A 27,550-nucleotide genomic window follows, 5' to 3' on the forward strand; every position below is an offset into this window, starting at 1 on the left:
ATAAATTAATTACTATATAGTACAATGCTATTTATTGGAATTCTATGGTGAAACATTTAAGAAAATAAACAATATTTTAAAAGCTCTACTTTTTTGGGGGGGGTGAATCAGAATTTTCGTTATCATTTTAGCTTTAAGTAGAATGCACTTAAACTTATTCTTTCCCAAAGTCAGTGATATAGTAATACTTGTCAATGACAGGATCTTCATGCTTTGCAAAATAGCCTCTCTCTTTGTAAGAGATCACATTTCACTATACTTTGAGTGGCTTACTAGATACTACAGTTCACTTGCTAGTTAAGGGAACATGAAAACAATCATAGTGGCAATGTGTTAGGTGAGTTGAATTATAGATAAACTATACTACCTTTATTGTTAGTGCCATCAAAACCAAGGAGGAAAAAGACTTATGGTAATGAGAGGCAAAGTGATGCATGAATAATTACAATCCATAGGAATTTTGAGAATGTTATTATAACTTGTAATTTCAGTCTCTCCCTCTCAATACATTATTTGTAAGAAATTCTAATAAAGCAAGTCCTTTTGATTGGTAGTACTAATGACTCCAAATACAAAAGATAGATTGGAGAAGCAGCAAAAAATAGAATGATTATTAGTAGATTATTAATTATTACACAATACAAATTATTTAATATAAATATTATTTAGTATTAATTATAATTAATAGATATTATTACAAGAATAGATTTTGGGATTTATTTTAATAGATCCCCAAAGGAAAAAATATTTAGCTTCCTGAAAGTGTCTGTTACATAAATGTGGGTTTTGGTGAGCCTGTTATTGTACACAGCTTATGAAAGTTTTCAGGACTCCAGTTTCTCTGTAAGGTAAGGATAATGCCACTCGACTCCCAGGCTTTCTTCCCCTCATGAAATGCTAATTAAGTCAGCTTATATGAGCCAGTGATCATAGCATGTGAAACACAGCAGATCTTTAGTATCTATTGTGCTTATTTCCCTCCCCTGATATAAGGTATGAAAATTTAAAATAGACCTAGCCTTGTTAGGCATCACAAGAGAGGTATAACACCAGATTCTTTAAACAGCTGAGGTTTTAATTAGCATAATGTTGCTTATATTAGCTATTAGACAGAGAAACTGGTAGAGGTTAGAGAAGAGAAATCAAAATCATAAGCACAACACCAGTGCTGGTGAGGGCGTGGAGCAGCAGGAAGTCTCCTTCACTGCGGGTGGAAACGCAAAACAGTGTAGTCACGTTGGAAGAAAGTTTGGTGGTTTCTTACAAAACTGAACATATTCTTACCATACAGTCCAGCAAATGTGCTCATTGATATTTACCCGAAGGAGCTGAAGACTTATGTCCAGACAAAATCCTGCAACTTTAATGTTTATGGCAGCTTTATTCATAATTGCCAAAACTTGAAAATAATCAAGATGTCCTTCAGTAGGTGAATGGATAAATAAACTATGGTACGTGCACACAGTAGAATATTATTCAGCACTACAAAGAAATGAGCTGTCAGGCCATGAGGAGACGTGGAGGAATCTTAAATGCATGTTACTAAGTGAAAGAAGCCAATCTGAAAGGCTATATCCTGTATGATTCTAACTATATGACATTTTAGAAAAGGCAAAACGATGGAGACAGTAAAAAAATCAGTGGTTCCAGGGGATGAATAGAGCACAGAGAATTTTAGGGAGGTGAAAATAACTCTGTAGGATATTACAATGATGGATATATGTCATTATACGTTTGTCCAAACCCATAGAAGGTACAACACCAAGAGTGAACACTTAAGTAAGCTGTGGACTTTGGATGATTATGATCTATCAATGTAGGATCATCCTTGGTAAAAAATGTGCCATTCTGTTGAGTGATGTTGGTAATCGCGGAGGCTACGCATGTGTGGGAGCAGGGACTATATAGGAGGTCTCTGGATCTTCTTCTCAATTTTGTTGTAAAGCTAAAATTGTTCTAAAAAATAGAATCTCTAAAAAAGATAAAAAATTATACTTAAAAATCATAAGCATAGCATATAGGACATGATGTCAATTAAGAAAGTTTAAATTAAAAAAATTCCACTTAAGCATTGCTTCTCAGTAGTATCTTTCATTGTATATAACAAATTTTTAAAGTAATTTCTTAATATTTTTAAGAATTTAAACTTTTTCATAAATATTCTTCTGGTCCCTAAGCTAAGGAATATCTCTGGGTTTGAAATCAGTATAAATCTTCCTGAACATTGACGTGGCTGAAATTACCGTGTGACACGTTGGCTTGTGTTTACAGGCTTGCTTTTAACTTTGTGAGTCAACTCAGGCTACCAGACTTGTTTGTTCTCTCTGAGTAAATGATCTTTCATCTCCGGAGGCATTTTTCATAGGTTTATAAGCAGGCTTTCTTGTAAAAAAATCTTATGAAATGCTGTAACAGCAACTATTTTTAACCAGTCTTCATTTTTGTTAATTTTAGTGTTTAGGTGGGAACTGCAGTGTTAGAGACCATATGAAGAATATATATGAAGGTGGAGAAAAGACTAGTGATTGCATAATAGGCATCTTGGTCCCACCTCCCTGCTTAGAGAGGTGTCAGTATCAGCATTATGTCAAATATGAAGGTAGAAATGTCTCTGCACCATGGTTTCGTGGGGCTTGCATTTGATGATATGTCCCCTTGGAGCTTTATTGTATAGATTTATTTTTCTGTAAATGATGGGACCTCACCTATTAGAGGAAGATTCTGAATCAGGTATGGACTGTATACAAAGTAGTCAAGTTATGAATCTTGGGTTGTAATCCTAAAGATGTTTCATGTTTGTAAATTAGTTGGAGTAAACTAATTGATATAATAACCCCAAGGCTCTGGCTTATCATAACGAAGGTTTATTTCTTGCTTACACTCAGTTCCATGTGGATGGGGGGGGACCTGTTTCTTGCAATCTTTCAGGGACTTATGGCCCTTTATTCTAGTGGCTCTGCCATGTCAGAGGACTTTCCTGACCCACTGGATCATTTTCAGCCAACTGTAAGGGACGGTGGGAAATGTAACCCAGCAGTGTTCTCCAGAAGAAAACGTTTTGTTAAGCGTCCAGTTTTTACATCTGTGTCCTGACTTTAGTTTCTAATCTAGTTGACAAAGGAGCTATGTGTCTTTTGATGAAAGTTTTATTGTTAGGGTTTATGCCAAAGACTATATCATTCACTTGCTTCTCTTGTTTAGAACCCTGTGCATAGATTCCTAGAAAACTGTTTTTCTCCTAGAAGTACAAGTAAATATGTTGGGGCTGTGTGTGATAACTAAAGCTTGATGAAGATTCTGAATACACTGTATTTTCGATAAGGCCAGTTGAAATTATTCTTAACTACGCTAGATGGTTAACTGGTTCTTCAGAGGATGTTTTATCAAAGCACTAAAATTATGTGGACAGAGCTGGAAATGCTCTTTGAAGAGCATCCTATCATCTTTCTTATAATTTTGGTTTTTATTTAACACTTAGCTCCCAAAGTGGGGCCATGGCGATATCTTAGAGTTATAACACATCAGGCCTTCGAGGAGTTTGTGATGCTATTTTCTTGCTGGCATACAAAATCAGCGAGGTTAACTGTACTGCTATAGGTCACACAGTCAGTCAACAACTGAGCTATGATTAGCATTGACAGCTGGTGAGCTTCTAGGCTGTTGCTAACTGAGCAACATTGACATTCATTTCGATTTGACTTTGCATTTCATTTTCAACTATTTATTCATTTTAAGGCCTCTTTAAGAAACTTTTTAGGGATATTGTGGGACTGAGGAAACTTTCTATAAATGCTTTGAGGAGAGTCCTATAGCTTCCCTCTCCTCATCTTCCAGCTTAATAGTTAAATTGTGTTTATGCTAGGAAGGCTTCCTCTAGAGTTTTGCAAATTAAGAAGAAAATAGATGCTTTAAGATAAGTTAGGCAATGTTAATTTTACTTGCTTGCTTTACTTTGCAATTTGTGATTTTTCGGCAAAGAAGTTCTGAGATCTAATTATATGCTTGTGAATACAAACGAGAAAAATTATAAAAATGTATGTATTAGTTGAAGTAATTCGCAGAGGAATGGAAAGTGTTCATCACAAGTTTGACCCCAAACTGTTTTGAACACAAGGTTAAAATGTAGCCCAGGGCCGTCTGGATTGTAAAGCTCTGAAACGGGTCCTTTGGCACCTTGGGTCAGCATTTTATTCACCTGAGAAGGATGAGGGAAGAGTGAGCCCTCTTTCAGTTCTGTGTCCATTTCCAGATGTATGTGTTAGGGAGGTTTTTTAAGGAAAAGTGCGGTTTCATGGGACTCTAGGTGTCACCTTGACTGCCCAGTGTGGCTGCCTATAGGCTGGGCAGTTTCCCTAGGACTCCTGATTACACTGGCTGCCAGCAACAGCTCCCTGCATTGCTGGGGCCAGAGAGGCTGGTGGATCTAGGGGCCCAGGTAACCCACACCTGTAGGCATAGGTAACCTAGCAGAGCTGAGGACATGGGATTTGGAGTCAAACCTGGGGTCAAATTCTGATTCTCTCGGTTGCTTGCCCGAGAAATAGCCTAACTCAGTTTCCTCGCTGGCCAAAGGATCCCGCCCTTCAGTGGTGATTGTGAGACCTAAAGGAGCTGAAGTATTTGAGTGGGTGAGTGGGCCAGCAGCAGCTAGGCAAGTAGAGTTCTGCCTCTTCCTCCCTCTCTGCCTGCCCTCCCTGACCCCAGGCTTCCTCCCCAGAGCCTCTAGTTCTCAGTATGCTGTTGGAATTGAAGAGCAGCATCCGGTTCAGACAACTCCAAACACATATTCTATGTTTTTAAAATATTTATTTGAAAACTGAGGAAACATATCCCTCAAACCTCAGATCGTGTAGTCGATTATGATATGAATTTATTTGAAGTAGAATCAGACACAGCCAAAGCGTTTTCCATGTTTTTCAGCTATGAGAAAGCTTTACAATTGAATGGTCTGGTTGTATTATGATTGCTAGTTAAAGAGCTTCTCTGTGCCTTCTCAAAGGAATCACAGCTGCTTGAAGGCTGGATAGCACCTTCAAGGTGAACTAGAGCTCCCATCTCAGCCACCCCAGAAGGATAGCCTCGTCCCATTTTCTCCCATCTGGTCCCTGATGGAAATAACAGTCCAACCATTAGCAGCTCTTCCTACAGAGCAGTCATGGATCCCTCACTGAGTATGACCACATTGAGAAATGTTGCTTACTGTTGTGTAAGTACAAGAAAAAACATCATTGTTTAGGATCACAAAGTGATTCAGGAGATGAAGGCCATTAAAACATCTTAAGATTCACTGTAAGGAGATGCTTGTTGTGTTTTCTTTCCAGGAATATACAAATATAGTCTTTTTCAGTGACAACAAGACAGGAAGGAATTTCCCTTAACTCTAACGGTTGCATTATCAATACGTGATTGAATCACATGATATGGGAGAGGGTGAGAGTGATGGTTGCAGCATGAAGTGATTTGCATGAAACCCTACTTTATACTCCAATTATTATTGTACATGATTACAGGACAACCTGGTTGTTAATTGCCTGTGGTCTTTAAATATGCACTTCTTTCAGAAATAGACACTAATTATTAGATCTTGTTTTCGGTCTCACCCGAAGTTGCAAATGTCTAGGATTTTTTTTCTTTTTTTAATTTGCAAGTCTAATTGTGCACAGACGTAGTACAACTGATCTCAGTCTGAATCCTATTCTGTTCTCTGGTTTGTAGACTCTCAAAGATTGTGAACTTGGCTTTCAATTCTATGTAGGTGTTCCTAGGTGCCAGTCTCTTGACAGAAGCTTTATGTTTGCCATCAGAATGCTGGAGGAATTTTATCTTTTAAAAAATGTAGATGAAAATTGGCTTACAAGTTAAAAAAAACACCTACTTCCACACAGCTCATCAATAACTAAATATAATCAGAACAAACAAGGTCAAAGTCATATTAAATATTAGGTATTCTCCTTATTCCATCAAGAGGAGAATTTTGTGTTCGAGACCTGTGGTTTGAATTGCACTAGGTAAAAGGCAGTTTGCTTGGTGTCTTGGGCTCACCTTTCTTCTGGTGTCGATGGCTGAATTAGATAGTAGATCCTGAATCCAGTAGTGCTGGGCGTGTCCAGGCTTTAGGCCAGGGCTGGCCGATTTATATGCCTTTGGGGACTAGTCTGGTGAGAAGAGTGGATGAAACCAGTGAGTGGGAATCCTGGGCTGACAAGAGCTCACAGCCCTGCCTAAGGGCAGCAGCTGCCGTTGAGTTTCAGCAGATTTATCTCAGATGGAAATCCTAGTTTTTATGTGAAATATAGCCATTTTTAAATATTGGATGTGTGACTTCTGTTTTTAAGACAAGTAGTGTGCCGACCAAAGAAAAGAAGCTCGTATGACTTCTGGTTTTAGCACATGCTATTCCTACTTCCTTTCTTGGTATCATCACCCAGCTAATGCCTACTGGTCTTTCTTGACCTGATTTAGCTGTAATTTCTAGGCATCCTTCTGAGGTCTGAATGAGGGGTACCTCCTGTGGCTCTCATGTCCTCTTCTAAACCTTAAATCCACTTGTTAAGGAATATTATAACTGCCTCTGTATCTTATTGTTTTGTCTTCCAGTCTGTAGAATACTTGAGGCCCTCCAATATTGATTGGATGAGTAAGTGATGGTGGGTCAGCTGTCTTCTCAGGACACTGGAGAGTTTTGGTCTCTCAGGCGATTTAGGGCATGTTGCCATTCCCAGGCTTCTCCCAGAATCTCTAGATCAATCCCTTAAGGGAGCTTGTCTCCCAGATTCCTGTTTAATCAAACTGCCTTAGAAAAAAGGAAGGCGAGGGAAGGTCAGGTCTGGGAGGATTTGGGGCACAAAGGCCTCTTTCCTTAGAGCCTGTTGTTACTTACCACTACTGTTTTATTCCTGCTGCTTTTCTCTTCATTTCCCCTCCGTCAACATATTCTAGGGAAGGTAGAGTGCAGATGTGTTTTTGTGACTCAAAGCCATATGAAGCCAAAATGAGTCTTTCTCTTGTCATAATTATAAGTAAGGCCTTAGGCTGTGTTTACTCTCTCTAAAATAAACTTGGTGCTTTGCTTCTCAGTTGTAACACTTTCCAGCTTTTATGAAAAAAATAAACAAAAATAAAATGTTATTTTAAATGTAGTGTCAGAAATTAAATAAATTACCCTCAATAGTGCCATATATTTAAAAAAATTTTTTTGGAAGGACTGTTCAGCAAAACCTCCACAACAAAACCAAACCAAAAAAACAAAAACTTTCTGCATTTAGCAACTGGTGATATCTCATCTTATTATAACTATTTAGTCTGTTTCTTTATTTTTTCTCAATTATGTGTACAGTCAGGATGATGTAGCAATGTAAAACTTCATCACTGTTGCCAGGCTTTGTAGGGTCCATTCCCAGCTCTGTCATACACCAGCTGGATAATCATGGGCCAATTATGTAACTTCTCTGTGTCTCAGTTACTTCTTAAATGGAGATCATAATAGTGCCTACCTCAGGGTTATGGTGAGGATTAAATGGCTAGAAAAAGGTGAAACCTTTATAATAGTGCCTGACACATAATTGCTGTATATATGTTTACGTATTTTTTTTAAGTCAGTTTGTTGAGGTATTATTTGGGGTGTAATTTACATGCAGTAAAATTCATCGTTTATAATACACAGTTCTGTGTGTTTGGACAAGTACATGCAGTCGTGGATCCACCACCACAATCAAGATATAGAACATTTCCTTCATCCTCATAAGTGAGCTCCTGCTCTTTGTAGTCACTCTTCCCCTCCTCCAACCCAAACCTTGATAATCACTAATCTGTTTTCTGAGCCTCTACTTTTGCTTTTACAGAACATTGTATGAAGAGAATCATGCCATACGTAGACTTTTGAGTGTAGCTTTTTTTACTTGGCACAGGGATTGGCAAACTTTTCTGTTAAGGGTCAGGGAGTAAATATTTTAGGCCTGCAGGCCATACAGTCTCTGTTACAACTATTCCACTCCACGATTGCAGTCATGGACTATCCATGAATGATTGCGGGTGGCTGTGTTCCATGAAGCTTTGTTTAGTAAAACAGGTGGCAGCCCGATTTGGATGGAAAACCGTCATTTGCCAACCCGTGACTTAGCGTAATGCCTTTGAGATTCGTTCATGTTGTTGCATCTATCAGTAGTTTGTCATTTTTATTGCCAGTTATTATTCCATTGCATAGATGTACCACAATTGGTTTAGGCATTTACTAGTTGAAGAATGTTTGAACTTCTCCTAGTTTTTGGCGGTTAGAAATGAAGACTGTAAACATTTGCCTACAGGTTTTTGTGTGAACATGGTTTTGATTTCTGTTGAGTAATTACCTGGGAGGGGGTTGCTGGGTTGTATGGTACATGTATGTTTACCTTTGTAAGAAACTCCCAAACTATTTTCCAAAATGACTGTATCACTTGGCATTTCTACCAGCAACATAAGAGAGTTCTAGTTGTGGTTGTATCCTCATCAGCATTGGTATTGTCCATTTTTTCATTAAGTTTAAGCTACTCTAAAGACTGTGAAGAGTCTTGGAAACCAGAGTAAAGATGCTTACCCTTAACCTAAATTAAATTGGAAGCTTTTGAAGGGTTTTACACATGGAAATGACATCATTGGGTTTTAAAATGACCAACCCAGCTGTGGTATAGAGAATGACTTGGAAGGAGGCATGGTAAATGTGCAAAGACCTGTAGGAGGATATCATATTAGTATAAGGGAAAGAGAAGATACCTTGACTTGAAAGGTGGCATTGAAGATGAAATGACTCAATTTGAGAATTTTGTAGGAGGTAGAATTGATAGAACTCAGTGATAGGTCAGATATGGGACTTAAGAGAGTGACACAAGCATGGATGTATAATGGTACCTTTCCTGAGATAAGGAACATTGACAGGGAAAAAGGATTGGGGAGATAAAGTCATCAGTTCAATTTTGAGATATCTGTGAGGCATCCAAATGGAAGTGCCAAGTAGGTAGTTGATATCTGGGTTCTGGAATAGCAGAGCAAAATTGGAAGTCAGTGTGGTAGAAAAGATATCTGATGATATGGAGGTAGAAGAGATTCTCTCTAGGGAGAGATTTTTTAGTGATCTGAGAAGAGTCTATAGGACAGATCCAAGAGGAACCTCTGTGTTTAATGTTGGGCAGTAGAGGGACAGCCAACGAAAACTAGGAGAAGGTAGTGAAAAGAGGCTAGAAAGAGAGAGAGAGAGAGATCAATTCAGAAGGTCATCTCTCAGATGCTGAGCCAAGTGAACAGTCAGTTGTGTGCTGAGATGACAACTGAAATGAGGGATGAAAAATTTAGCAGCATAGTAGACATTAGTTTTGGTGGTGGTGATGGTGGTGCTGATGTGTACGTGAAAGTCCAGATTAAAGTGTGTTGAGGAGTAGGTTGAGGAGTGTGTAGGAGGTGAGGAGGCAGTAGGAAAAGCAAGGGTATACAGATTTTTCAAGAACTTTTAGGACAGTTGTTATGTAATTCGTAGGGTGGTTTCTTATTGTTAAGACAAGACCAATTAGAGTGTGCTTGTAAGAAGGATGAGGCAGGGGATGAAAATGGGAGACACAGTGTAGTTAATGGAATGAGAAACCCACAGGCGTGAGAGTTGCCCCTCAGATCTAGCATACTTGCTGAAGAAGAAATTCAGTTGAGTTTAATATTCTTACTTATGCCCTGTTAGCAGAGTAGAACATGGGGCTTTTAGAATTACCACGTTCTAATGAACTATATCATAATGTAGTCGTCAAATTTATTTCACCAGTATTTCTAGAAAACTTACCAAGCAGAAAATGTCAGCAAAATTCTTTTGATGTGTGAAAACGCTCTGGCGGTTTAGTCACTTGTCAGTCTCATGTCCAAGACCTACCCATCTGTCATGGCCCAACTGAAATCCTCAAATAAAAAGACTCTCCCTCCCTAATCTGAATGCTCGTAGCCTGGTGCATTTTTTCTCTATTTTGGCATTTGTTTTTTCTACATGCTTGTTATGTATGTGTATCCTATACATATATATATATATTTTTTTTTTCTTCCTCTCGTTATATGATGGAAGGCAAAGACCGTGAGTAAAGATGTTGTATTCTTCACAGCACCTAGCAGTTGCATTTGTTTAGTTTGCTACCTTGGGTGTATGTAGATGTGAACCTGGGGAAGTAGTTATTAGCAGATAATTAGGAGGCATTGTATAAAGGAGAGTAAGATTTTTGTGGCTTGGCATCTGAATTAAAAGCCTGAAAAATTATGGTACCTATTATAACCTTTTGTTTTTGTGATACTTAGTAAAATATGTTTTGAAAGTTCTCTTTTATATGCTATTAAGGAGTCAAGTTATTTAACAACAACAACGACAACTCTTTGGTGATATTTTATAGTTTTCCAACTACTTTCCTATCATTATTCCATTCAGACTGAAGACATCTCAGAGATGTAGAGATAGAGACATCACAGGGGTGTTATCCCATTCTACAAATGAAGAAACCAAGGCCCAGAGAGATAATGTGTCAGAAGTCACATTACTGGTAAACAGGAGTGCTAAGACCTAAGCTAGGACCCTCGGACCCTAATCTGGGTTTCTTTGAATGTACTCTGTGGCTTCTAGATTTATTTTTATAGAAATCCAATTGGCCTGATCATAGTAAAATCCAATTGTAAAGAGCAATTTGGTTTATTTTATTTAAATGAATAAAAACATCACTTATTAGAAAAATCTCTTGGTCAGAGCTAACATCACCTTCTCTTGAACAAGCCTTGTGGTTTAGAGCTCTATACGGGGCCCCTACAGCAGACTGGCTGTTATGCGTTGTGCTGATACTGTGATTTAAAGAAAAGAAAGAGAAGTCACATATCTGTGGATAACTAACTCTTAGAGCAACGTTGACCAGCACTGTTGAATATAGTGAATGAAACTAGAATTAGCATTTTGGAAAAAAACAGATGTTTATCTATTTTTCTAGGCTTTTGACTCTAACTTCTAGCAACTGCTTTTTATTTTTTTAAAGATCAGCATCGTTTTTGATTCAGGATCATAAGTTACATTCTAATGAAAGAACTTGGAATAGGGAATGTCATTGTTCTTTAGGGGGACTATGACTGACTTTAATTATATTATTGTTAAAGCTTTCAAAAATTGAAATAGTGTATATTAAATATATAAAATCTATAATTTTTTATTGAGACATTTAATAGGTAAGCCTCTGACTAAACTCTTTGAAAAATACCATTCCTATTGGCCTTAGCTGATCATTTAAACTAAATATTAACTTCTGTGAAATGGATTCTTTTCAATTGGACTGACTTAAACTTATAGACCCCTCAAACTCTAGATAGATTTTTATCAGGGGAATTAAGGAATGAAGAACATATACTTTTAAGAAATTCAGAAAGGCATAAAGTACTTTTCCTTTTCCTTTCATCACTTTTAAATGTTATTTGAATGAATTGCTGCTACTGGACAAAACACTTCCATATGTTCTCCTGTAAATGGCCTTAGACAGGGTATTTTGGAATTGCTGTACAGTGTGGGAAATAATTGAACTTGGCTGTATAGGAAGCCAAAACAAGCAGTTGAGATATTGAATTTGAAACCAGGTGTTCCATGACTCAGTAGTGATGACTCATGAAAAAAAAATACACCCAGAATTTTCCTCCAAGGCAGTTGGTCCTTTAATTCCGTGTGGATTGTGGACTGTGGTCTAGCCGTGGTATTCGTTATCTCCATTGCAAATCTCTTCTTTCAGTATATTGTAAAATTTATGAAATTGGCATTCCAGATGGACGACTGAAAGTGGTCTGCTTTTACATCAGGTGAACCTGGCCTATGTTGAAGCAGCAGAGTGTGTTTCAGAGCCTGTTAACAGGGAGCCTCCTTCCAGAGAAGCTCAGCTGCTGACTTTGCAAAATACATCTGAATTCGATATCCTTGTCATTGGAGGAGGAGCAACAGGATGTGGCTGTGCGCTAGATGCTGTCACCAGAGGTAAGTCCTGATGTGGATGGATGTAACACAGATAAAGGTGTCTCTTTCCTCCCAAGTATAAACACACAGTATGCGCTCTATGCTGGTAAAGTTGCATTTCTGCTGTGTTTCCTAATTTTCCATCCTTTGTGAAGCACCTTCACATTTTTTTTAATATAGGCATTTGCACAATTTTAAAATTAAATGTAACTTTTTTTATACTCAAATGAGTTTACTTAAAAAAACACTTTGTATTCCTGTGAATTCATTGATTTGATGTTCTGGTTAATTTTGTTAATACATAGTTAAGTAAACACATCTAAATGGAATAAAAATATTTGCCTATCACCTGAAATTACATTTATCCCAGTGAAGGGTAGAAAAGATTGATTAAAATGAATTAATCTATTAAAATAATTCTTTTCTTCTTTATCTCTTAAAATCATTTCTTCCAGTGAAATACAGACTGCAGTTTGAGAAACTCCAGTTTATGTGAATAAATGATAGAAAAAACTGTTGCTAACCTATAGTTCTGTCTCACTCTATTAGTCAGCATTAGGAAAGACATGAGGAAAAGTTCCTTAAACATGACAGGAAAATAAAGAAATTTTAGTATGGAACACCACTGCTCTTACAGATGATAGATTTAGTAAAATAATTTATGTGGTTATTAGTGTAGAGTTTGGAGTCAAGGAAATGTGGGTGCATATCCCAGCTGAGCTGCTTTCTCAGATGTGTGTGTGTGTGTGTGTATGTATGTGTACACACACAAGCACATACTTGGGCAAATTACTTAATTTCCCTAAGGTTCCTCATTTTTCAAATAAACAATGATTGTTGAGAGGATCAAATGTGTAATCATGAAGAGGACTTAAAACAGTGCTTGTCACACAAAATAGAAGCTCAATAAGTTGTGGATAGTATTATAGCTGCCATTATTAACGTGAAGGCAAAAGGCTTTTAGAAGCACTTGCCTGGAGAAATTATCCTTTGTGGTACGCTTAGATGTGTCAAATTGGGCTGTGTACTGCTGCAAGGAATTTTGACTCTGGATTATTTTACTTACCATCTAAGGTTCAATACTGATTGCAGTTTCATGCTCAATGGTAATACTTTATTCCATGGAATAATTCTCCTCAGATTAAGTGACTACCACAGCCGCCCTAGATTCAGTTACCTTACATACCTGGTAGAATGACTTTCACACAAATGAAAGAAGTTGAATGAGATTTAGGCATACACAAACAAAAAATGCCCTAGAATTACTATGATTGCACAGGACCTACACTTTAGTTTTGATCCATGTAGGGTTCACAGCTAGGTCCTTTTTGTCACTTCTGAATAATGGTAAATTCAAAATATAGCAGTGAAATCTATTCTGTTGCCAGGCAGACTCCAATTTTCATATAATTCCCTGTCTCCTTCCATGTTTTATAGTTTGAACCTGACTATCCTTGGACATACTAAAGCAGATGGAAAGAATAGTTACAGTTATCTCAAGGTACTTGAACTCACTCTCTCCCTTGGAGGCCTGAGAAAGAGAGTGGAAAGAGAGGACACATTCCCAACATAACAGGAGGGCTTATTTGAGACTACCCAATCCAGGAGTTAGAATTTACCAGGTGACAATTTTCTGTGTCAAAGAGAATCATTTCCCCAGTAAGATTCAAAAATATTTCTTGGTGTCTCCAGTGTGTTCGTGCTATGTACTGAAATATATAGCAATTCTTTTTATTCTGATTCCGCAGATATTCACTAAGTGCCTGTTGTATGCACGGCAGTATGCAGGGTACCACATGAGAATATGGAGATGATTGATATAGTTGGCGTCCTTGTGGTGCTCACAGTTCTATAGTGCTTGTTTGTGCAGACCGAATTACATTGTAGAGAATATGTGCCTTTCAAAAGGTTTGGGGATGTTATGGACATATGAAGGTGAGAGTCGTCATACCTGCAGAGAATGGTCATGAGAAAGAAAGCTGCTATTTAGCACGAGTAGAATTTTAAGAAGCAGACTTTGCTTGCTGAAAGTGTTCCAATCTGAGGGGACATGCGGGAGAAACAGCATGGAGTCAGTGCCTGTGGGAGACAGCATGTGTTTCCATTTGGAGCATCCAGGCTGTCTAGGGGAGAATATGAGAGAAAGGTGGAAAGGCAGAGCTGGGCCTGGTATGCCAGCGAAAGGCCTGTGCACTTTATTGAACAGGCCACTTTGAGATACTGAAGAGAATTAGGTTTGATGATGGGGAATGGATAGGCAGTAGGAAAGAGCAGGCATGGACATCAACTTTTAAGTGGTCTAGAGACAAAGAATACAAAGGAGGTAATTGATGGTGTAGTAGGATATACAGAAGGGAGCAAAATGTGCCAGAATTGTTTTTTTTCTTTTCTTTACTTTTCTTTTTTCTCTTCTCTTCTCTCTTTTCTTTTCTTTTCTCTCCCTTCCTCCCTTCCCCCACCATCCTTCCTTCCTCCCTCCCTCCCTTCCTTCCTTTCCTTTTTTCTTTTTTCTTTTTTAAAGATAAGAGCAATCTGAATATTTCTGTAGACTCAGAGGGAGAAGCCTGTGCAGAGGAACTTTAAATGCAAGTAATACAAGTAACACGTGCACAAGGTCTTGCGAAAATACAAAGAACGGGATATCAAAGATGATCTTAGCTTTGGCAGGAAGGTGAGAGACATTTCTCAGAGACAGAAACAAAGGAAAGATTCTAAGATATAAAAGAGGGAGGCTGTGTGACTATGAAGAGCTCTTAAACACACAAAAACAAGTGAGCTGTTCTACTGATGGATAGAAGTAGGGGGACTTCAGTGTAGAAAAGGTTTAGAACTTTCCTGTGGAGAGTGTGTTAGGAATAGGGGTTACTTAGCTGAGATTAGTAAATGCAAATTTGTTGTCTACACAGGATATTTGTGTGGGTGTGTGTCTATGTCCCCACGTGTGTCCAGTATTGCTCAGATTGGAGGCAGAGAAAACACACAGTAGGGTAGGATCCAGAAATGAGAACTGAGCATCAATGATAGGAGAAAATGAGAAAAGACTCTATGAAGGCAGAAGGAATTGTTTAAATGGAGCCTAGAACTGGTGGGGGAGGTAAGGGAAGGTGGAAAGGCAGCTTCCTTGAAGAGTCGGGGTAGTTGAAGGACTGTGCGTGCAATAATAACAAGGCAGCCACTGTTAAGTGCCTTTTATTCCTTTTGTCCTTTGTAAAAGTCTCACCTGTGCTTGCTTTTGTGCCCTTTCTAGATTATCTTTTTAAAAACATAGGCAAGATCATAGTGTAGTTACTATTTTGCAGAGTTTCTTTCAAATAACAGTATATTTAATCAATCTTTACATGTATATAGTATATATTCTTTTTTTGTATGAGGAAGATTGGCCCTGAGCTAACACTTGTTGCCAATCTTCGTGTTTTTGCTTGAGAAAGGTTGTCACTGAGCTAACATATGTGCCAGTCTTCCTCTGCTTTATGTGGGATGCCACCACAGCATGGCTCAACTAATGGGGCTAGGTCCACGCTCAGGATCTGAACCCACGAACCCCCAGCCTCCGAAGTAGAGGACACAAACCCAACCACTACACCACCGGGCCAGCCCCTACATTCTTTCTTTCATTTTTTTTTTTTTTTTTGAGGAAGACTAGCCCTGAGCTAACATCCATGCCCATCTTCCTCCACTTTATATGTGGGACACCTGTCACAGCATGGCTTGCCAAGCGGTGCCATGTCCATACCCGGGATCCGAACTGGCAAACCCCGGGCCACTGACGTGGAACGTGCACTCTTAACTGCTACACCACCAGGCCGGCCCCTCTTTTATTTTTTTTAAATTGAAGTAACATTGATTTATAACATTATACATTCTTTTTGATGGCTGAAAAATTCATCACAAGGATATTCTTATTAATGATTCTTTAGGTTATTTCCAGTTTGTTTTTCTGTTTTAAACAATACTGCTTGTGGGTCAAGTACTGAACCAGCTCTGAGAATGCAAAGACTAATAAAATGTGGCCTTGCCCTCAAGGAACTTATAGTTTATTAATATTTGCTGAACACATTTTTTCTTTGGGCAGTGCAGGGCATTCAGTCGTGATTAGGGTATTGACTAGTGCATTAGCAGTGGGTGATGATAGTGATGATAATGATGATGATGATTTTGAGGAGATGCGAGTTTTCAGAGCCTGAATATTGACCCGATTTTTAATGTTTATAGTTAGTAACAGCTAAGAAAATGATGTACTTTTAATATCTCTTGGCATATTGATTGCTGCCTTTTAAAGTAATTGACTGAATGTCTTATTTTATATATATATACAGATTTATGATTTATAAAAGGGATGGATAAACCTTAGTTTGTATTTCTTTTATTATGCTGGTAGCCCTTTAGGAGTAGCATTTATGATTAAAATGTACAGAGATGCTGAAGTTAATCTATATTTATCCTTTTACTACAATTTCTGATCATATCCGTAGCTCTCTGAAGTGTGAAATAATCATGGGCATTTGGTTAATGAATTGTGCATTGTTGCTGTTCATTCATGGAATTTGCTCTTTTATTATATTTGATGCTTCACTTAACAACAAATTTTGCTTTCTCTGCATTTGATATGTTTTTACCAAATTATTCCTGATTGTATCCATTAATCTTTAGTCACATTTGACAAAAATAAATTACTGTGATCTTTTAAAGTTACCAGTAATAATTAGATTTTTCAGGACATCAAAGTTTTGGGGGAACCACTAGATGTTAAAGGGTTTGTATAAAAATGTCTGCACAAGCTTTTTGATAAAATACCGTGCCCAAATGCACTTTCGGTAATGCATAAACAAAGACTGTAGAAGGAAGAGAAAAAGTCATGAAGTCTTCATAATGGACATTTACTTGCATTCTTACCCATCTGCATTTTCTTGGGAGTCAATTTTCATTTGGGAATATTATTTGGTAATCATAATATATACAGAATTCAGCTCACATTCTCCTGTAGGTCTCTAGGATCAGTAGAAATTGCTTCACTGCTTAACACCTCTGCATCCTGTTCCTGGGCAGAAGCACAGGCTCAAAGTACAGTTGTAGGCACTTTGCCCCTAAAGAGCTGGAATGAGGGGAATCTGATAAATTTATTCACTCTCTTAGGGTTCTTCAAGGTATTTTCTTCAGTTCTTTTTGTTCTTTTGTGTGACTTGTATGTAACAAGTACATATTTACTGTTTTGTACCTAGTACATTCTAAAAATCTGATTTATAAACTTAACCTTTATGGCTTCTATTTGGAATCCAGAGAAGACTGCCTCTTACTGGAAGTGAACATTAATTGTAGTTCTCTTGTTTAAAAATCTAAATATACATTTCTATTTTATGAATGGTATTTGCCTAGCAATTCCTGAATGCTCACTCAAGTTCCTTCAGGTCTAAGGCAGCATAGCAGAGTAACTAAGGACACAGGTTATGGAATTTGAATGAACTGGGATTGAATCTTGGCATCATCACTTACTAGCTCCATGACCTTCGACAGGTGTCGTAACCTTATGGAGAGCCTTGAGTTTCTCAGACATAAATGAAGGATGATAATAACACTCTTCTGCATAAGTAAAGGTTTGTGAAAGGGAGGAGGTGTGTGCATTGCAGAAAAAGATGCAGAAAAGAGAGAGGCTTGGAAGATCGTGCATTCTGGGAATTACAAATCCGCACCCCTCACCCCTTCCACCACCACCCTCTCCTGCCATGAAGGAGGAAAAAGTCCTATTTCAGGACAGTAGAATTGCAGTAGATGAAAGTGTACTGTTTGCTGGACACTGCTATTAGACTAGATTGCAAAATGCTGTTAAAATTAATCTAGAAATTTAATGCAATTTTAATTAATTTAGTGATTTTCTTTGGCAAGAGTGGAGGGGGGACTTGAGAAACCGTGCGAAAGTTTATCTGGAAAATTAAACCTATGAGATTTACTAGATTAATTTTGAAAAAGAATAATAATAAAGGAGGTAGAGATCTATCAGATATTAAGTTGTATTCTAAAGCTGCTTTAATTAAAATAGTTTGCTAAAGTAATAGAGAGATCAGGGGAACAAAAGTAAGAATCTAAAAATAGATCTAAATACATAAAATTTAGAATATGGTAAAGATAGCATGTCAAATTTGCCATTATTGGTTATTTAATAAGCAATGTTGGAGTATCCATTCCCCCAATTTATATGTATATATACACACACACACACACACACACACACACACACACACACACACATATATATATATACTGCTTATCATATTCCATGTGGATCAAGGATTTGATGATAAAACATCATAAAATTATTGGAAGAAAGTATATGTGAATTTAAAAAAAAATGGAGTAAGAAAGGTGTTTTTAATCATGACACCAATAAAACAATTTTCCTTTTAGAAAATGCTGCTAAATTTGATTTCATAAAAATTAAAATTTATGGCAAAAATATAAAAAAAGCATATGAAATTGGGAAACTATTTATAACATATCAAACAGACAGGGTTTGTTTCATATTGTTTTCAACTTTTGTATATCCTTTTCTTTTTTCTCTTTTATTCTTTTTTTGAGGAAGATTAGCCCTGAGCTAACTGGTGCCAATCCTCCTCTTTTTGCTGAGGAAGGCTGGCTCTGAGCTAACATCCGTGCCCATCTTCCTCTGCTTTATATGTGGGGTGCCTGCCACAGCATGGCTTGCCAAGCGGTGCCATGTCCGTGCCCAGGATTCAAACTGGTGAACTCTGGGTGGCTGAAGCAGAACGTGTGCGCCTAACCCCTGTGCCACCGGGCTGGCCCCCATCTTTTTCTTTAGTATGTCTATGATAAACAGCATATGGCCGGATTCTTTTTTCTTTTTACACTTAATAGATGGAATCTGTCTTTTAATAGGTGAATTTGATCCGTTTCCATTTATTTTGATTCCATATGCATTTATTTGGTATTTTTTACCTTTCATCTTTTTACTTTGCTTCTTTGTCTCCCTTTCTTTCTTTTCTATTAAACCAATTTTCTATCACTTTCTGTTTCCCTATCCTTAACTCTATAGATATAGTTGCTGCCACCATCCAGGCCCACCAGAGACTTTTCCCAGAACCAGTTCGAGCCTCCTGCCCTGTGCTGATGTTGGGCATCCTGCAGACCAGCTGTGAGCCAGCCGGGGGTGCTTTGGCTCAGGTGCTGCTCTCCAGGCTGTGCTGTCTTCCTGCCTCCTAGACATGTCCCAGCAGATAGTCCACAGCCCCAGACAGTGCTCAAGAGAAGCCTTCGAACCTCCTTTCACAGGAGGCGGAGGCCTTCAGTCCCAGCGTTCAAGTGCTGGTTGGCTTCTTCACATTTTCTTACAAGGGAGGCTTGTATTCCTCTTACCCTTCAGGAACTGAAATCTTGATTGCCTTTGCCTGTTTCTAGACCCGGAGCCCAGCAAGACAGAAACTTTTGGCCTGAATACTGTCCTCTGAGTTTCTGCTACATTTCTGGTCCATGAAGTGTTTATTTTTGAGTCAACCGTGTCCTTTAAAAAAAAAAAAGATTTATATATATATATACACATGCATATAGATTATTTTCTCTGTGTTTGGAGAAGAGGACTTGTTCAAAGTTGAACTTACAATGCCATGTTGATCAAAATTTTTTAATAGTAATATTTATAATAGTCAATAATTGGTATCTGGTTTAATAAATTGGGTACATTCAGTTATTGAAAAGAGATTTGTAAGTATTTATAGGGAAAAATAGCTAAAGTGTATTGTAAGTTGCAAAACAAGTTGTGAAGAATGAGTTTGTTAATTGTATTTGTGTTTAAAACAAAAAAGGAACACAGATTTTATACTTTCATAAGCTTAGAAAGTTTCTGGTAAGATACATGGGGCATTTTTCATAGTTAACATTAGTAACCTCTGGATTTTGTAACAAAGAAGCCAGTGATGTATTATTCTCTCTTTTTATCCTTCTATATTTTTTGGATATTCCTCTTCTCTTTGAACATTTGCTGTTTTTCTAATAAAAAAGTAAAAAGAGAAAATAGCATCAAAGCAGTTCCTCTATTTTTCTTCTTCTCTCCCTGAAGCTCCCCACTACATAGTTATATATTCTAGTTGTATGTCCGTCTGAGTCTGCTGTGTGGGACACCGCCTCAGCTTGATGAGTCGTTCTAGGTCTGCACCCACGATCCGGACCGGCGAAACTCTGGGGCGCCAAAGTGGAGTGCACAAACTTAATCACTCGGCAATGGGCCTGGTCCCAACAGCAATTCCTTTATTCCCCCCAAACTGTAGTATTACAATTAATCTTATGGCTTAATACGTTTTCCTGCCTCTATAATCACGTGTGTACTTAAGGAACACAAAGTATGTTAATGATATGTTCTAACTTAACATAAATCTCCATTAATGCTTTGTTTCCTCATATCAAAATAGAAATAAGTGTTAAGTAACCAATTCAATATTATACAATTCCATAAAATGCTACCTTTCACTCTTAGAAAATACTAGTAAAGTGTAGGAATCTCGTGAAGGTTAACAACCCGGACTTACTTTGCAGCTTTGCAGGAGTGTTATTTTTTAGAGAAACTGATCCTCATATAAAATGTTCAGCCTTTGGGTTAGTCCCTTTTCTTATTAGTGACAATGGCTTTCTGAAGTCCAAAAGTAAGTACCCAAAGCTTTTCTAAAGAAAGATAAACTCCCCTTTCCTTAAACTACATCATTTTTTCCTTCATGGGGCATGTGGCTTTAATACTTAGGCTTATGATACTCATGTACAGAGTTTCTAAATTTTTTGATTTGTGTGTCATTAGCTTGGTGCCTCTGATAGTTATTTCATAGGGATTATTCTCCTTTCTATTTAAAAATATCTGAAAAAAGCCATATCTGAAAATTTATTCTAATGAAATAAAGATAAAGAGAGTTTAAATGAAAATTTTATTTTGCATTACTCTCTGTGATATTGAGGTAGGAAATAACCCAAATGTTCAAAAATAGGAAATTGAATAAATAAACCATTGTAAATATTTAATATAATAGAAGCCACACATTAAAAATGGAATGATAGAAAAATATTTATTGACATGGAGAGATGTTTGCAATCAATAATGTTAAATGAGAAAAATAAATGGAATATATCATATCCTATTTTTGTAAAAATGTACATATGCGACTATACACATGCATAGATAATGTGAACGTTTAAACACCCAAATGTCAACTGTGGTTATCTCTGAGTGGTGTGATTACAGGAGAGTTTATTTTGTTCTCCTTACTTCTCTGCATTTATTATATTGAGCATGTTTTCATGCATAAGATAATCAGCAAAAGCTATTAAAATATACTTCTGTTCTCCTTCATGTTGTGAAAGTTAAATGTCGTGCCATGCCTCCCCTTAGACGCTAATTACTCCTCTCTACTCTTCCAGCTGTCTTGACCCACAAATTGGTTGAGTTGGAAGTGCTTGGGTAGCTGACCTTCTCCGGCCAGCAAAGGCACAGCTGTAAAGAGCTGTATTTAGTCTACACCCCTCGCCCTACCCAGAAGATACAATTTTTTTTTTCTTCAACATTTTACTATTAATATTTTAAACATGCAGAAAAGTTGAAAGAATTTCACAGTGAACACCCATATACCAAACGTCTAGATTCTACCAATTTATATATTTTACTTTGCTTACCACACACTTCATCTCCCAATCCCCAGAAGATACAATTTTAGCTTGCTAAGAGATGGGCTGAAGAAGACTGAAAGGGAGATTTGAAGTTGTCTTTATTCTTCTACTATAACTCGTCCTGTTATTCTACCTAAGAATTTCAAAGTAATTTCATTCTAAATATTAGTACTTTACCAATGTCGTGAAATTCCTGAGAAGACATCTTAAAGCAATCAATTATAAAGACAAAAAATAAAATAATAACACCATTCCTAAATATTCTGGTTCATCTTAGCAGGAATAGAGCTTATTGCTTTCCATAAAAAGTAACTTCTAAAAAGAAAAGAAATAAAAACTATTCCTCATAAAATCTTGAACTAGTTGAACTAGTAAATTACCGCAATGCACAGAGAGGCCAGCCCTTCACTGCCGGGTATGTGGAGTAGGTCATTCTTTCTACTCTGAGGAGCGATCTTCCCCAGGGCCTCAGATCCACAGCCGGGAGTAGTCGCTTGAAACCTGGGTTCATTATTTTTGATGTCCTTCAAACTCGGTTGTTTTAGCTAAGAACACGAAATGTTAGCATTGAATGTCACTTAAAAATACTGTTCATTCTCTTAGAGAAGATTAAACAGCACCCTGTTTTCACTTCCTCGCTTTATAAAGTATCAGAAAACTGAGCTGTGAATTTCAGATCAGTACTTTTTGAGGGGAGGAAAACTTTTGGATTTTTAAGAGGTGAAGCAGAAAGGAACATAGTAGATAAGAGAACCATGCAGGATCATTATAAAGCTTTTAAAATTTTCATTGCGTTTGCTGTAGTCAGCTAATCAGTTAAAGAATATTTTTATGAGAAGTGGTTGTCACTTGTAATATTGTCTGGATTTTGCATTACTTCCTCCTCTCTCATTCCATTGTTCTCATCCAACAAAAATGAGAAATCTAGAACATTTAGCATATAATAGCAGTTGAAAGTTTTCAAATATTTTCTTTTTTTTAGAGTGTCTATTTTTTGTGTGTGGTTCCAAAAACTTTTGGTAATACTTTTAGGTTACACGATACTTTAATATATCAATTTCGCTATAACTTTAGAAAGTAAATTTTTATGTTTTTTGCTCTGGAAGGAGCAGCACCATTTCTTTCCAGGAATTCTGGTGGGTAGCTAGATGATATGACACTGAAAATAATGGGACAAGAAAAACAGCCTAGTTTGACGGAGAAGCCCATTTTAACGTTCGCTGGTATTCACTAGGGTTTCTCACGTAAGTACATGTGAATAACTTTTTAAAATGTCCAATTCTTGCAAAAGCAGTTTTGAGGCTTTAAAGTGTTAGCTCTCACTTAAATATCCTGAAATATCCTCCTGAGATGGCTTGCTAATTCCTAGGGTGGTTCCCTGCCTCACACTGTGTCAGTTTGGGAAAGAGAAAAAATTCCATCCTGATAACACGAGCTGGTAAAAGTCTCTCTTCACGTCACTCTCCAGTACCCTCTTCTGCCTTGTGAGGCTGGGATCTTCCTTGCTTTCCTCGTGCAGAATGGTACTGGTCCCCTAAATGGTCTCCTGCCTCCACTCCCCCCGGCCCCCTGCTACACTCAGCGAAGCCTTTAGAATATTAATCTGATTTCTCAGCTTAAAACACTTTGGTGGTTGCCCTGATAGACGGTACAATAGTATTTCTCCAAACAGTGTCTGAGAATTTCTGGGAAAAATTTAAATTTTCTTTCTTTCTTATAATGGAAAAAAAATCAACAAGCACACCCTTGTTCCTCCAAACGGATACTTTGTCAAGTTCATGCTTATGTGACATTGAACTTGTGCTTTCTAATGAAGTATTTGCTTCTCAGACTGATCCCTGACTTGTACCCATGTGCTCAGAGGCATTGTCCATTGAGGAGATCCAGATGTTACTTACTTATGAGAAACAGTGGCCCATAGGACAGGGTCCAAATGTCCCAATGTGGATGAAATGCCTTTTGTGATCTGCCCTTCGCCATTCTTCCCACTGGATCTCCTTCACACAGTCCCTCACATCCTGCTTCCTGCCCCTGAGTGACAAGCAGCCTCTGAATAAGCTGGGCTATTTCAAGCATTTGCTTTTCTCTTGCTTAAGCTGATTGATGCTGGTGATCATTCCTTTCCTCCTCCCCTTCACTCATCTTGAACCCATACTCTTCTCTAGACTCAGCCTCTCTTGAAGACTCCATCCCCAGGTACAATGAAAAACTCCTACCTTGGCTGCAGTTATCGTTCACACAGGGAATTGTGTCATCAGTAAAGTACTCCCAAATTTTGTGGCTTAAAACAACATTTATTCCCACACAGTTATGGTGGGTCGGGAATCTTGGTAAGCCTTACCCAGGGTCCTCTGGCTCTCAGTCTCTCACAGGCTGCAGTGCTTTCTAGCAATTTACGTGGTTGTTGGCAGGATTCAGTTCCTCATGGGTTGTTGGACAGAGGCCTCAGGTCCTCATGACCTGTTGACTGGGGCCTCCTGTGGTTCCTTGACTCCCAACATGACAGCTTGCTTCACCTGAGCTCAAGAGAGGGCAAGAGAGAGTGCCAGCAAGAGAGAGAGCAGAAGTCGCAGTTTTTTATAACCTCATCACGGAAGTGACATGCCGTCATTGTTGCTGTATTCTGTTCCTTAGAAGCAAGGCACTAGGTCCAGCCCACACTCCAGGGTAGCGGATTACATGCTAGGAAGTGGGGCTAACTGGGGGTTGCCTAAAACATCTTCTCCCACACCTGTAGGGTACCTTTGAGTAGGCCCAGGTGGGGAGCCATGGCGGGATGGGAGGCTGCTGGTCCTCTCTCAGCCTGTGTCCCCGCCACTCATGTGTGAGCATCTTGATGCCATGACTGATTCCAAGGTTGAAAGAGAGGTATATTTTAAATAATCTGTCTCTTAAATGCCATTTGAAAGTCAACTCCCTCATCTGATCTTCAACTGAAGAAAAAACGTTCTATTTTAGTGCTGGAAGAAGAACTCTGTGTGTTGGACTTACTAAGAAAAGGTGATAGAGCTCACCAAGACAGTGCATTCTTAAGAGATTGCAAATGTAATCATGACTAAGCAATTTGTGGTTTATGTCCTGAATTTAAGTTTTAACCTGGAGTCAGAAAGGACGACTCTGTGTTTTTAAATGTCACACCCATAGAAGCCTACTGCACTCTTTACCCACCTCTCCAGGCTGGCAACCACTGGACAGCTTGGTCTGTGCGTAATTCATTTCTAACATCGACACTCTGCCTGGCACTTAGGCTCTTAAAAATTTATACTAACTTAATATATTTTTCTGTGTTTTTAATACATATAGTACTAAATTTAGCCAGCCCTGGTGGTCTAGTGGTTAAGATTTGGTGGTCTTACCAACATGGTCCTACTTCGTTTCCTGGTCAGGGAACCACGCCTCCAGTCTGTTGGTCATCATATTTTGGCAGTTACATGTTGCTGTGATGCTGAAAGCTGTACCACTGGTATTTCAAATACCAGCAGGGTCACCCATGGTGGACAGGTTTCAGTGGAGCTTCCAGACTAAGACAGACTAGGAAGAAGGACCTGGCCACCCATTTCTGAAAAATTGGCCACGAAAACCCTGTGAATAGCAGCAGAGCATTATAAGATATAGTGCTGGAAGGTGACAGGATGGTGCAAAAAGACCGGGCAGGGTTCCGCTCTGCTGTACACAGGGGTGCTAGAATAGACTTGGCACTAACAACAACAAAATACTAAATTTACCAAGGATTGCTAGGGTTTTCATAGTTGAGAATTTTACAGATCTTTCTCTGGTGTAAATGCTTAAAAAGAGAGACTTGGGTGTATGACATCTTTAATTTCTGTGTTATTTTGCTAGTTAGTTAGAGCATTAGCAATATTTGCCCTTGAATCAAAGTTCTCTGCTTTTCTCGCCACGATTTCCAAATATTTTGTCCTTTTGAATCAAGGGAATTGCCATGATTTTATGATGACATTTGGGTACGATATTTAAACTGTTAAAAGTTATAAAAACGACCCTTTGGTATTAAAGGTAATAAATGGCTCTGCATTGAATACATGCACAGGTTCTCTTATACGAGCTTTGTGAGCCCAAACTGCTCGAGTTACGTATTCTCATTGCAGTTGGATTCTGTGACATTCTCTTATTCCCCAAGAGTATGCCAGGCCATGAAAATTCCTCATGGCTTGCTGTTGATGTGTACTTTGGGTTTCTTGGAGTTTTAGATTTCATCTATAACTAATGTATGGGACTTGTGGTCCTGCTGCTGCTCCTACCTGATCCTGAAGAGGCAGGGGTGTCTTAGCAAGAAAAGAAAACAAAACTAGTTTCATCCCTAAGAGATTTATTGCAATCCTCAAGGAAAGGAGGGGAGGGATGACTGCTAGAGCTGAACTATCTTTGCTTAGCTCCACCTTTACCAAGAATATTTTCTTTTCCTTACTCATGGATACTCTGCACTGAGTTCATTAGTCCTAGCTTGTACTTTTCTTTGTAATTCTACAATATTGTGCTTGCACATCTTAAATTAAAGTTATAAACTCCTCAATATCAGAGGTTCTTTTATTCTCTCTTCTTTTGTTTTGATATCTTTGGTCTCTTTTCTCACTTTATACCCATGATAACACCACTCCAGAAATAGGAGCCAGCACATAGGAGGTCTAGTCTAGATTTATTGATGATGCTTTAGAGTAGATCAGAGATGAGGGGCTCGCACAGGTCTGGACTCTTGGAGTGAATGATGAATTTAAGTTTCAGGAGGCTTCGTAACCACAGTGAGTTAACTCTGCGTGGTTAAAGATGGGTTCCAGGCTCTCCTTTGACCCTCTTAAGGTACCAGAGTACCTTACTGCCATGAAATTGTACTGTAATATTTTCTAGTTGTGATTCATTTGCAGTTTAATATGCTTCTAGTTCTGGTTTGACTTTTCCCCCAGGAAGAGACTAAAATCTCTTCATTATAATATAGACAGTGTACTGCACTTTGAATACAAATTTATCCATGTTCAGAGTAATTTTTCTTGTGATTGTCTCTACCCTGGAGAAGTGCCTTTAATGAATTACATACAAATTGTGTAATTTAAGAAGTTAATTTGGTTTTCTGGTTACACAGGACTAAAAACAGCCCTTGTAGAAAGAGATGATTTCTCATCGGGGACCAGCAGCAGAAGCACTAAATTGATCCATGGTGGGGTACGATATCTTCAGAAGGCTATCATGAAGTTGGATATTGAGCAGGTAATTGTGTATGCTGGTTGTTAAACAAAAATGGCAACTATGCTTTTTTCTACCCAATTAAATCAGTTGTGTTTTTTTTATGGCTTTTAACATTTCTTCCTGTTGGAAGTACCTATTTAGTGTGTTCTGCTGGAATATCTTTCAGGAGAGGCGTGCCAGTTCTCTCCTGCAGCATTATGTTTATGGGTAATCAGGGGCTTTTTCTACACAGGCATGTCAAAGTAGCAGATTTACAAAATCACTTTTGGATGTGTTGCCTTTTAACAATTGTTATTGGAGTTTTTTTGCCAATGGCCGCCAAATTACTACTTCCCAAGCAGTTTCAGGGAAGCTGGGTTGTGATACAGGAGAAGTATTAAATTAATCCTCTAAACTGAAACTGCAGTCATACATTCATATTGTCACTGACATATTCTTAAGCAAAAGATGATCTGAGTCATGCTTTTCTTATGTCACACTTTATTGTGTCCAGTCTGCCACCATTTGAAAACTGCCAAAGCAGTGTGGAAGATGACATTTCCCAGAGGGGTAAAAAAAAAATCCACTGAACTCCCTATCTGCTTTTTGTACATGAAAAACACAGCAGCCCTAACTTGACATTGTCACTTTTGAATCTGTCCCCTTTTCTTACGTGTCTCTTCGGCATGATGATGGATGCAAGGAAAAGAGCATAGACTTTAGAATCAGATGACTTGTGCCATG

At 38.2% G+C, this 27,550-nt stretch overlaps 1 protein-coding gene across 5 annotated transcripts in view; it reads left to right on the top strand.

Annotated features, from left to right (window-relative positions):
- Window positions 1-27,550, top strand: part of GPD2 (glycerol-3-phosphate dehydrogenase 2) — a 139,096-nt gene that overhangs the window by 43,008 nt on the left and 68,538 nt on the right. For all 5 annotated transcript variants that reach the window (XM_070507796.1, XM_044768891.2, XM_014858273.3 and 2 more), the window contains exons 3-4: window positions 11,824-11,995; window positions 26,724-26,848. In XM_070507796.1, the coding sequence (XP_070363897.1) occupies window positions 11,824-11,995; window positions 26,724-26,848 (297 nt within the window). The remainder of the gene's footprint in view (window positions 1-11,823; window positions 11,996-26,723; window positions 26,849-27,550) is intronic.

Source organism: Equus asinus, chromosome 4, assembly GCF_041296235.1.
Source record: "Equus asinus isolate D_3611 breed Donkey chromosome 4, EquAss-T2T_v2, whole genome shotgun sequence".
NCBI classification, from domain to species: domain Eukaryota; kingdom Metazoa; phylum Chordata; class Mammalia; order Perissodactyla; family Equidae; genus Equus; species Equus asinus.